Source organism: Asterias amurensis, chromosome 2, assembly GCF_032118995.1.
Source record: "Asterias amurensis chromosome 2, ASM3211899v1".
Lineage (NCBI taxonomy): Eukaryota > Metazoa > Echinodermata > Asteroidea > Forcipulatida > Asteriidae > Asterias > Asterias amurensis.
Genome location: NC_092649.1, coordinates 19314175 through 19326656, shown reverse-complemented (window position 1 = coordinate 19326656; position 12482 = coordinate 19314175). Strand labels below are relative to the sequence as shown.

At 40.2% G+C, this 12482-nt stretch overlaps 1 protein-coding gene across 1 annotated transcript in view; it reads left to right on the top strand.

The window, feature by feature from the left end:
- Positions 1-25: 25 nt before the first annotated feature.
- Positions 26-12482, top strand: part of LOC139951996 (regulator of nonsense transcripts 2-like) — a 51642-nt gene continuing 39185 nt past the window's right edge. The window contains exons 1-5 of the mRNA XM_071950973.1: positions 26-59; positions 828-1106; positions 1870-3239; positions 4005-4049; positions 5346-5430. Coding sequence (XP_071807074.1) covers positions 932-1106; positions 1870-3239; positions 4005-4049; positions 5346-5430 — 1675 coding nt within the window. The 5' untranslated portion in view covers positions 26-59; positions 828-931. The remainder of the gene's footprint in view (positions 60-827; positions 1107-1869; positions 3240-4004; positions 4050-5345; positions 5431-12482) is intronic.

Genomic DNA, 12482 nt, shown 5'->3' with positions numbered 1-12482 from the left:
CCACCAATCGACACAGGTTGGCCATGTAAACCTGACAACTCGCCACGGCGAATTTCCAGGTAGGTTGGGTGCATTTTCTTTGCTTTTATTCCGGTATTTACCACCCTCTTTTCAATAAATATCTCTGCCAATACGACGATTGGCTTCTTGTAAGAGCTCATTTCGATTATGGGCTAATTTTTTGTTTGGAAATAAAACTTAGGAACCAACTTAATTGCCAAAGCACTTCTGCCTAACTTGTGCTTGTTTTGGAGGGGGGATGGTAAATTGTGCATTGTGTGGGAATGTGTGTGTAAATTTGTGTGTTGTACTATGCGGGATCTTGGAGGTAAAACGTGGTTTGTAAAAACCCCATTACCGAGGTATATTAAGCATGTTTCTCGATTAGAATATATCATGTCAACCATCCTATGAAAGTGCACATTATTTTTGTTGTTGAAGTATTGTTTTCTTCCACTTGTGTCACTAAGTTAAATTAAAAAATAAAATTTGAAAAGTTATGTCACTAAATAAAGTAAAATTAAAAAAACTAATTTAAACAAATCTACGTATCCTGCTACCCATCACTTTTTTATTTGTTAGGCCCCTACAAAATAAATTAGTATCTAATTTACTCAAATGAGATACTCTAGAAGACCTACATACTTTTGTAGTCATGAGTTTACTTAGTTTAGTTGCGACAACGTAACCCTTCTCCCGGCGGTGGAGAACGTAACCCTCCTCCCGCTTTGTTCCCTCAAATACTATGAAAAGATTACCTAACACACAATGTGTTCATTGGTTATGTATTAACATTTCAGTGGTTTGCTCTTTTAATTTTTTTTCAGTTTCATCAGTGGAGACATGCATCTAAAGATGGATTCACTGCTTGTCTTTCAATAACATCAAATTATCACAGACTATTGTATTTTCAAACTGAAAAATGGCTTGAATGAAAATGGCCACAAATTTAGACGGCAAAGAGGGTTTGAAGGAGGATGTCAACAACGATGAGTTTTCTGTTGGAGATAAGATTGATGGAGCCAATGATGATTCTATTTCCTCGTCTCAAGCTTTGACGGAGGAACAAGGGACCAGCGAGGATTGCTCCCAAGATGTTGTACAAGGTGATTATTTAGATGAGCTTGAATCGGGCTCAATGGTCAACTGAGTTTTGCGTGGCACAGTGCTGTAGATAGACCAAGTTTAGTCGTGGGCTCTAAACCCAAAACAGTTCACCAAGGGTGAGCCGTTCAACAAAATTGTTCATGTTTACACATAAATGGGGCCATCATTTCTGAAGTGCAATCGAGGGGAAATCTTTGCTGGGCAGCACAGTGTATTTTGCTCAGAGTGCTGGTTGAAATTTGTTCATTCTGGTCAGGCCCACCCTGCACTGCCCACCGTGGCTACAACACTGGCGATGCACTCATTTTTCAACGAGTTCTTGTGATTGTGGGGGGAAGGGGGAGAAATACAAGTCTCTAACCTCACATTTTTAAACCCATTTTAAATGATTCGTGTCAAGGTCATGGCTGAGTGGTTAAGAGCATTGTACAAATTTGTATTCAAACTGTTGTGGCTAAGTCATCAGGGTGTTGGTTCGAATCCCGGTCATGACACTTTTGTCCCTGAGCAAGACACTTGACTGCAAGTGCTTCTCTTCACCTAGCGGTGTAAATGGGCAGAGTTTCTCTTGGAACTTCAATGACCAATTGAGTCCAAACTTTCACAGATTTGTTATGTTATGCATGTGTTGGGATACACCAAGTGAGGATTCTAGTCTTTGACAATTACCAAAGGTGACCAGTGCCTTTAACTTGACTACTTGATGCACCTTTCAGTGTGTTAACAAATTTAATAATATTCTTTAAAAAAAATTTTGCCCAGATGTAAACAACCCAGGAACATCAGATGAGCGTTGCCAAGGAGACAGCAGCCACGGCGCTGAAGCAAAGATTGCAACCCTCAAAGATGCAATCATAGATGACGTTGTCGCAGTGTCAAAAGAACCTGTCAGTGAGAATGCACCGTTGAAGGCTGAGGATGGAGAACGTAACCATCTCATGGATGCACAGAAGGAGCCTCTTGAAGAAGCTGTTTCCTCCGATGACCTCGCGACACCCATCCTTCAGTCGGACACGCCTAAAGAACCATCTGATAATGTCTCGATTGAAAACGTCAGTGAGTCACCACAATTAGATACTATAAATCCCAATGAGAGCATTTCAAACACAGAAGCAGAACTTACAGACGATAAAAATGAAACGGAATCCACTTTGATTGAACGAGAAGACACAAAGAAGACTGTGGAGACATCAAAAGTATCTATGCAAGGTGACACTCAAGACTCGCCTCTGTCCGAAAATTCCGGTAGTTCAAAATTATCCTCAGGAGATGGAGCTGACCAGATGGTACCTACTCTAGTTTCTGAGAGAGATACAAATGAGACTGGACATGTCAAAGGTCAGTGTGGTGATGGGGGAGCAAATGTGGACTCAGTGGATGATGTTAAGGTCATCACTGAATCAGTGAAGTCCTTAGTGATCCTCCCAAACCCTGCTCCGGAAGAAACTGAGAAAGTTTTGACAACAGAGAAAGGAGGCGTGCGAGCGAAGAGTGTGCAGGACACAGCGAATTTGAATAATAACGCTAAGGGTCAGAGTTCAACTTCGGAGAGTAAGACGGAAGCAAAGTCCACCTCATCAACAAGCGGGCAAGAGTCTAGCAAGACCAGCTCAGCGAAACAAGACGCACCAAGCCAAGACTCTGCCAGAGACAGGGCGGGTAAGTCTTACTCGGCACAGAGAGTGGCAAACAGAGGTACTCGCGGCAAAGGAGCAGCATCTCCGGACCCGAAAACACCAACTAAACAAGAAGCACCAAAACCAATCGATGGGCGTGCTAGATCGGACTCTGCTAAAGAGAAGGTTGTCTTAACTACTAAGGAGAAGGCTATCTTACCAGAGGATGCTGTAAAAGCGAAGGACAAGGGGAAGCATGCCTCGGAGCATGGTCGAGAGAAGACATCTGGTAGGACGAGAGACGGGGACAGGGAAGCCGAGAGGAGAATCTCGGACAGGAGGAGGGACAAGGACAGGAGGCCGTCGGATCCAGCGCCGGTGATTAAGAAGCCAGTCAAGACCAAAGAGGAGCTTGAGAAGGAGGAGGCAGAGCGGAAGAGGCGGGATGAGGAGCAGAAGAAGATTGAGATGGAGAAGAAAGAAGCTGAGATCAAGAGACAAGAGGAGGAAGAACAGGTAATATTTAACAATAATAATAATGGCTTCTTATATAGCGATCAGGTACGTCCCGCAGTGACCTTCATGACGCTTCAACATTGTCATCACTGGTCACTGGGCCTCAAATCATTCCTTAAACCGTCTCAGCTCCCTGGGGAGTATACAGCCTGTGCCACCAAATATGAAGCGCACTAAGCTGAGTCAATCACAAGAACCATCTCTGCCCTCGTAGGTACCCATTAACATTTACCCCTGGGTGGAGAGAAGCTTATAATGGTTAAGTGTCTTGCTCAAGGACACAAGCATCACAGTCGGGATTCAAATCCACACTTGAATCCCACACTAATAATAATATTAAACGGTTTTTACATAGCACATCATCGTGAGGTCCCAAGGCGCTGTGAAGGGAAAATCAGCAGTTGTTGTACAAAGTAAACAGATGTGTTTACACCAGGGTTTTGATTTGATCTGATGTTTCAGCCTGTTTAACAACCTCTGGAAGACTGTTCCATAACTGAACTACTGCATATTGGAAAGAGCAGGAGCCATACGTATTGGTTTTGATAACTGGGGGAGTCAGAAGGGATTTATGTTGTTACTTGTAGCATGCTTAGAAGGCCATTTTACTTTTTTTCACAGTGCACTTCCATTTAAAAATCTTCAAGTCTATGAGAACTTTTGAGGGGGGCACCAATAATAATAATAATAATTTGGTAATTTTAAATAAATTATGAACGAGGAAAATTCAATATTAAGTTATTCTCTCTCTTTGTTTCCTTTCAGCGTCTTTTGGAAGAATCCAACGCCAAGCTTGCGGAGGAAGAACAGGTGAAGTGAAACCTCCAATAACTGGTTTATTTTGCATTTCATTAAACTGAGCAACAATATACAATTGTTGCACACTGTGACGCGATCCATGGCGTTTTGTACACCCGAGGGTGCTATCTGCCACCGAGGGTGTACAAAACCCACGGTCCCCAGTCTCAGCGTGCAACAGTTGCTTTGTTATACCTTGGTAACATTTTTATCCCTCTTCTCGAAGTTCTGTTGTCATACTCGAACATTATGAGGCGGCGTATGCATAGTTTAATAAGCAGACGAACAGTTCAAGTAAGAAACTCATTATTCACTGTTCCCTCGAACCCGTGTGTGTTTCGTACACAGCGCTGGAAATCGACCAACACTGGGAACGATCAAGGTGATGTACATTGGTGTACATCACTTTTCATGTTACCTGGTCCTCATAGCCATGTAACTTGCGTCTTTGTGTTATATCACGCGATTGGTTCTCGACCAATAAACTTCACAATTTGTTATCGTTGTATAACAAGATTGTTTGTTTAAAGTGTGTTGTGTAGAAAAGTTATTATTTTCAAAGACCAGTTTTTTTTTAAACAGAATGGAATTTCTCATTCTTAAAATTCTAAACTATACCTATAGCAATCAGCAAGCTTGAAACACTATACCGTTGCAACCAATATACTGTACCCATAGCAACCAGTGAAACTATATTCGTAGCAACAGCAACTACTCTGTACCTGGGAGTCTATCTGAGTGTAATGTATGGGGTTTTATCAAATTATGGTTAAACTACGACTCCCTGGGTAAGCTCGGACTGTTTGTTTTTTCAAAGACGAAGCAGAGGAAAAATGGAATGCTCTGGGGGTCACTTCGGAAGTCAAGTTGAACGGGTAGGATTGTCTCTTCAATTTAGTTAAGGTCGCTTATAGACTCTATAGGAACCAATACGCCTCTCTTAATATTTATGCATGACGTCATAATTCTTACCCAAAATGAGGCATTGGCGCACGTCCCCCATCACTTCCAGTGGCTGCGCCCATCGCCTTGTTTTGAGTCAGCATTGTGGCGTACCTCATGCATAAATATTAAGAGAGGCGTATATCGTTGTGCTATCCCATAGCAACCATTGTGAAACCCATAGCAGAAGCTTCTTCTTGGTTTCTGAGACGTCGCCGAGGGAATATAGACCAATCCAGCAGAATCAAAGGAGTACTGGTTTTACCAGCACTCGAAACAGTCAATATTTCTGAGTTTTTGAAACTTCATAAACAATTGTTATTGATGATCGTAATAAAACTCACCATTTTGTATCGTTTAATCTAGAAACAAGCATTTGAGATAGCAGCTGAAGCAGTGCAGAGGAAAGAAGCTAAGCTACGGCTACGAGCCAAGAACCTGGCCGCTGCAGGTAAGAACCAATCAATTAGCTTGTAGACCCCTTGCACTACGCTCAGCGTATGTGCCTATCTTGGTTGTCATTTTGGGTGTCAATGTCGTATACACACAAAAGAGAGTTGACGGCCAAAATTATGCGCATTGTTCGGAGGCGCTTTCTGTATTGTGTAAGAAATCAATAGCTCCCCTTTGCATAACGCGAAACGCTACAGGTACGCTGAGGTCCTGCACACGTTTTTACGCACAGAGAACAGCTATTGTCCAATGATCTGCCTCCTTTTTGAGAGTGTGACGTCATGCAATGGGTCTATAAGGGCCATTCAGAATAGTCAATCTTAATAAATTTTATTATTTTTTCTCCAAATTGTTGGTGTTCGGTCGGAAAAAAAACCTGATGATCAAAATTCAATTGTTATTTAAAAAACCACAAATTATGACAACAAAAAGAGGAAGTAGATATATGCAGCTTGCCAAGATCGTCAATTTAATTCCTGATTAAACTATAATGTTTTTTGTTTAAGCCAGGAAAAGCCATTGAAAACTACTAATGCTGGGGACTTTTGATCTGAAATATCTGGTCCAATTGAGGCATTACTTTGTTCTTCAGGGTATAGATAATGTTTTTAAGACACCAAATATTTAAAAATCTAAATTTGTGGTGGATGGCTGGGTCGAAACAATTTCAGATAATTTTTTTTTTTACAATGGCTATTTTGAATGCAACCTTAAAACAGGTTCACATCCTTGAACCCTTGTAATTTTTTTCCCCATCTGTCTGAAGGAGGTTTGCAGGTTATTCAAATTTTGTCTTTGGATTTGAGACCATTTGAAGCATCACTGCTTACTTTGTAATCGCATTTGCAACGAGAATGTACTGGGTTTTCCTATGAAAAACATCAAGTCTCCAATTTGAGGTTCATACAAAGTTCTGAACAACATGATATTTATTACTTAACTGGTATCATACATCAATATACATAGTAGCTGAGCTAGAAATAATAATAATAATAGTGGCTTTTTAAAAAGCGTGCATATCCGTCACTCAGTGACACTCAAGCTGCTTTAACATACCAGGTGTCTCAAAAAAACCTATACACTTTTGAAATGGCTGCCGAATCAAAATTATACGACTCTAGGGCAAAATGTTTATGCGTATGGATAGCTTATGGTCTCAACGTTGATATGACACCAAAAAGTCAGGAAAATAATTCATGCCTGGGTGAGCACTGCTCACTTTAGTGAAGGGTATGAAAATAGGTTGCGCAGGAATTAGCCTTCCTTGATAAATTATCAAATGTGATCAGTTTGGGTTTGCTAAGTGAATTGTATGGTTTATTAAATCATTTTTAAATTCATGAGTGAACAGGAATTGTATTTTTGTTCTTTTAGCATTGTAACTTTCCCTAGTAGACTCAGTGGTGTGATCACGTGAGTCAGGATGGGGTGATGGTAGGCTACATGTTGCAACTTCCATGTTACAAACTGTGTTTTTTCACACATCTGTAACTTTGAATAAAAACTTTCACCCAACATTTCAGTTGTTGTGAGATGAGTTGAACATTTCACTGTTTTTTCTTAAAGACCAGATGGGGATTAAGTAAATTGATTATTCAAATACGGCTTGTTGAAAACAGGAATGTCACAGATGTTGGCTACTTATTCTTCAGGTTACCCATTGACCTGAAGTAGCAGACATCTTGGATGGAATTGTATTAAGCTACAAAGGACTACCTCTCACGAAGGGAAGGCTAATTCCTGCACAGCCTATTTTTCAACCCTTCACAAAAATGAGCAGTGTTCACCCAACCATCAATTACTTTCAGACTTTTTGGTGCCATGTGAAAGTTGAGAACATTAGCTATCCATACACCTAAACAATTTCCTTCATCATCAAACTTTTTATTTGGCAGCCATTTCAAAAGTGTATAGGTTTTTTTGAGACACACGGTACAGTACTTTCTGCAAGGTATGTGGGACTATGTACATTTTTTAATTATGCGACCCTAGTTTTTTTAAATTCTGGTGATGAGTTAGGTCTGTAAAAGGGATGACTGTGCTGCAAACATAGTAAGTCTGTCTGTGTCCACATGTACATGACGCCCTGACGGCACCACGTTTAGCACGTCCATAGTATGGCCATTCCGTTCACTGTACGCCTTCCCGTTCCATTCCGTTCGTTGTACGCCCCCTCGCTTTAAGTTTTTTGCCAATCTGTCTAAATGCAGAACGAGATGGTCACCCAAATATTTTGATCAGGCTCAAAGTCCCGGAGCACCATCCTGATCAAACCCGTCTTAGCCCCGACCATGAGGTTCATAAACAGACCGTAAAAAGTCCTTTCGGCTACATTTTCCAGAAAATAGTGAGAACGAGTCCGTTGATAGGGGTAATCAGGCCTGTATGCTTCATTTTTTAAAAGGCAAGGGCACCAAGGCAGTTTCTCCTTGGTAAAGGGCACGCTATGAGCAAGTTGTAAATTTCGACTGGAGCATTTCAAGGGCACCAAGGCAATGACCAGGGGGCATAGAGGCAATCGCCTTTGTTGCCTCTGTGAAGTATCAGGCCTGAGTGTTACAGGTCATTTAACAGTAGTGTTTCACTCTCAGAGAGTGTTGTTGAATCACTGTTTGTTATGAGTCTGGACAAAAATAGGTGAAAGATGTTAAACTAAATATGCAAATCAGTACACAACTCACTTGATGTAGAGAATATTGTTACAGCTTTAGACAGGCGCTCAAGAGTTGCTCCAAACCAAATTCTGAATTATTGTACATGAAAAGCTTGAAGTCTGGAACAGTTAGGAGTGACTGGACGTGCTAGAAGTCAAAAGATTGACTGTTGCAGTTGTTCGGAACGACTCTGAACGCCTTGGTTTCAGACGTCGAACTTGTCATGAGCCTAGGCAATGTAAATGTTATGTTAAAATCGCCTGTCTGAAACCAGAAGTTTTTTGGGTCGACCTAGAGTCGCTCCTTATCTATTTGGTTCTGCTGTCTGAAATGGGTGTTAGTTTTGTTTAGCCTGTATGGCTGCAGTTTCCTGTGTTTGTTCCACGGATATGGACTCCACAGTGTGGACTCTGTTTCGACTGAAGCGGCCTCGTACAAGCTGAAGAAGTTGGTCACGAAACTGTTTATACTTGAAGCAATAAACAACAGGGTTGACACTCATGTTACATGTAACTATAGCTGTAAAAACCCGGAACAGCTCAATTGTCACAGCAAAGTCAATAGCTCTGGTAGTTATGAGAAATCCCAGCACTTGCATCGGTGTCCAGCAGATGAAAAATAAGATGCCAGCAATAAGCATTGTCTCTAAGACGTTTCGTTTAGCCTTACTCAGGACTCCGTTCCTTTGCTGTTGACCGTCGGCCAGTTTGCGTCGAAGAACCATAAATATACGGACATAAGCAAATGTCATAAGTGTTACTGGAATGAGATAGTTCAGTGTAAAACCATATACAAATGCGATATTCACATAGTTGTAGTTCAATTGACACTCTCCTTTTGTGTTGACCAACATTACCAAAGGGGCATAAGTTGCGCTAGTAAAGCCAACTGCCCAGGCCAAACCCATAGCAACTTTGATCCTGAAATAGGTGAAGCTGTTACGATGTTTGATTGGGTAGCAAGTAGCCATAAAACGCTCCAGTGAAATGATCACCAAGTTGTATGTGGACGAGACAGTCAGACCCGACATAAAATAACCAGAGATTAAAAACCGACACAGCATCTCACCAAGAAAATCTTGTCTGACTTGAATCCCTGGCAATATGAAAGGAAGGAATACAACTTCCAGTAGAAGAAACACCGCAACAGAAATGAAGTCGATTATGGATTGATGAAGGATGAGTTTACTGGTGAGAGAGCTGAACTTTTTGTGTCTAATCGTCATAACAGCGATCACCATGCCGTTTCCTACGAGAGCTGAAACTACGATGATGATGTTGACCAAGAGAGTAATGTTATTTAGATCCATTGTTTGAAGTCTGGAGTCACGTTTGAACGATTTGATGATTGAAACAAAACGTAGCAATAAATTGTTTTTGTCTTCGATGACTTGATGCCTTACGTCTGTCCTCCCTGAATTCTCAACTTGAAATGAACATATCCAGAGAAGAATTATTTTAAAAGTCAGGCCATGAGAATAAATTTAACAGTCTGGAAATAAATAGTAAAGACTCAAGTAATTTCTTCTCTTTTTTAAATTGAAAAATAAAAAATCTAAAGTCGAAAAATTCGGTCAAGGTTTTGAATTAATTTCATTCCCTACTACGAGAATTAAATTAATTGCAATCTGTTTTTTATAATCAATCAACAGAACCACTTTAAATGTTTTTAAAGTAGAAATTATAGCGGAGACAGTTTTTAGGTTGGTAACCACCAGTGTTGATTTTCAACACCGCCGTTTTGAGAGATGGCAGAGTATGCAGCATACTAATTGAATTATTGAGGTGGTTGATGAAAACTTTGTGACTTTCCAGTTATGAACTGAAGGTTGATTTTTGAAAGTTTAGAGATGTTCCCTGTCGTGGTTGAGTGGATAAAATCCCTGATCTCGAGCTCTGATGTTTCTGATCAGCAGAGTGTGGGTTTGAGTCGTGACACTTGTGTCCTTAAGTAAGATAACCATTATTGCTGCATCATTTGGATGGGACGTAAAGCAGTAGGTGTTTTGAGTCTGGACATAAATAAGTGATACATGTAGATGCCAAACTAAATATGTGCAAATCAGTACACAACTCACTTGATGTAGAGAATACTGTTAGTTTTGTGTAGCCTGTATGGCTGCAGTTTCCTGTGTTTGTTCCACGGATATGGACTCCACAGTGTGGACTCTGTTTCGATTGAAGCGGCCTCGTACAAGCTGAAGAAGTTGGTCACGAAACTGTTTGTACTTGAAGCAATAAACAACAGGGTTGACACTCATGTTACATGTAACTACAGCTGTAAAAACACGGAACATGTCAACTGTCATTGCGTAGTCAATAGCTCTTGTAGTTATGAGAAATCCCAGCACTTGCATCGGTGTCCAGCAGATGAAAAATAAGATCCCAGCGATAAGCATTGTCTCTAAGACGTTTCGTTTAGCCTTACTCAGGACTCCGTTCCTTTGCTGTTGACCGTCATTCAGTTTGCGTCGAAGAACAATAAATATACGGACATAAGCAAATGTCATAAGTGTTACTGGAATTAGATAATTAAGTGTGAAACTATACGCAAATGAGATATCCATATAGTTGTAGTTCATTTCACACTCTCCTTCGGTGTTAACAAACATCACCAATGGTGAAACAATTGCGCTAGTAAAGCCAATAGCCCAGGCCACACTCATAGCAACTTTGATCCTGAAATACGTGAAGGAGTTACGATGTTTGATTGGGTAGCAAGTAGCCATAAAACGCTCCAGTGAAATGATCACCAAGTTGTAGGTGGACGAGACAGTCAGACCCAAGGTAAAATAACCAGAGATTAAAAACCGGCAAAGTATCTCACCGAGAAAATCTTTTCTGACTTGAATCCCTGGCAATATGATTGGAAGGAATACAACTTCTAGTAGAAAAAACACCGCAACAGAGATGAAGTCGATTATGGATTGATGAAGGATGAGTTTACTGGTGAGAGATTTGAACTGTTTGTATCTAATCGTCATAACAACGATCACCATGCCGTTTCCGACGAGAGCTGAAACTACTATGATGATGTTGACCACAAGAATAATAGTCTTTAGATCCATTGTTTGAAGTCTGTAGTCACCTTTGAAACGATTGATGATTGAAACAAAACGAAGCAATAAATTGTTTTTGTCTTCAAAGACTTGATTTCTTCTGTCTGTCCTCCGTGAATCCTCAACTTGAAATGAACTTCCCCAGCAAAGAATTGTTTTAAAAGTCAGGCCGTAACAGTCTTGAAATAAGTTGTAAAAAATTTTTAATTTAAAAATAAAATCTCAAGTCAAAAATGCAGTCAAGGTTTTGAACTTATTTCATTCCATATTTTATTTGTTGCAATCTGGTTTTTATAATCAATGGATGTGGAGTTTTCCTTGAACCCTTGAAGGTTCTACAGAACAACTATAAACGGTTTTTAAATAGAAATTACAGCGGAGATGTTCATGTCAAAGTTTTGAATTAATTTCATTCCATTCTAAAAGATTTTTATCTGTTTTTTAATCAATGTTTGTGGAGTTTACCTTGAGCCCTTGAAGGTTCGACAGAACCACTTTAAATGTTTTTAAGTAGAAATTACTGCGGAGATGTTCATGTCAAGGTTTTGAATTAATTTCATTCCATTCTAAAAGATGTTCCTTATTTGCAATCTGTTTTTTATAATCAATGGTTGTGGAGTTTTCCTTGAGCCCTTGAAGGTTTGACAGAACCACTTTAAATGTTTTTGAAGAAGAGATTATAGCGGAGACAGTTTTTAAATTGATTGCTACCGTTGTTGATTTTGAACACCGCCGTTTTGAGAGATGGTAGAGTATGCAACATACTAATTGATTTATTGAAGTGGTTGATGAAAACTTTGTGACATTCTATTGATAAACTGATGGCTGACTTGTGAACGTTAAAAGATGTGCCATGTCGTGGCTGAGCGGATAAAAGCACAGGTGTTTCTGATCAGCAGAGTGTGGGTTTTGAGAGTCGTGACACTGATGTCCTTTAGCAAGACACTTTTAAAACCATTGTTGCTGTGTCTTTCAGATGTGACGTAAAGCCGTTGGTCCTGTGTGTTGTGTAACGAACGTAAAAGAACCTAGTGTACTTTATTGAAAAGAGAATGGATTTGCCCCGGTGTTCCTGGTTTGATTGGCTGCATATTGTGCCACAGCACCTTGTAAACCATTGTTCTATGTTTACATACGTTTACAAATGGAGTAGATCTCATAATTCATACCAAGTCCCAATGGCCCAGGCCAAACCCATAACAACTTTGATCCTGAAATAGGTGAAGGAGTTACGATGTTTGATTGGGTAGCAAGTAGCCATAGAACACTCCAGTGAAATGATCACCAAGTAGGTGGATGAGACTGTCAGACCCAACATAAAATAACGAGAATTTCCAA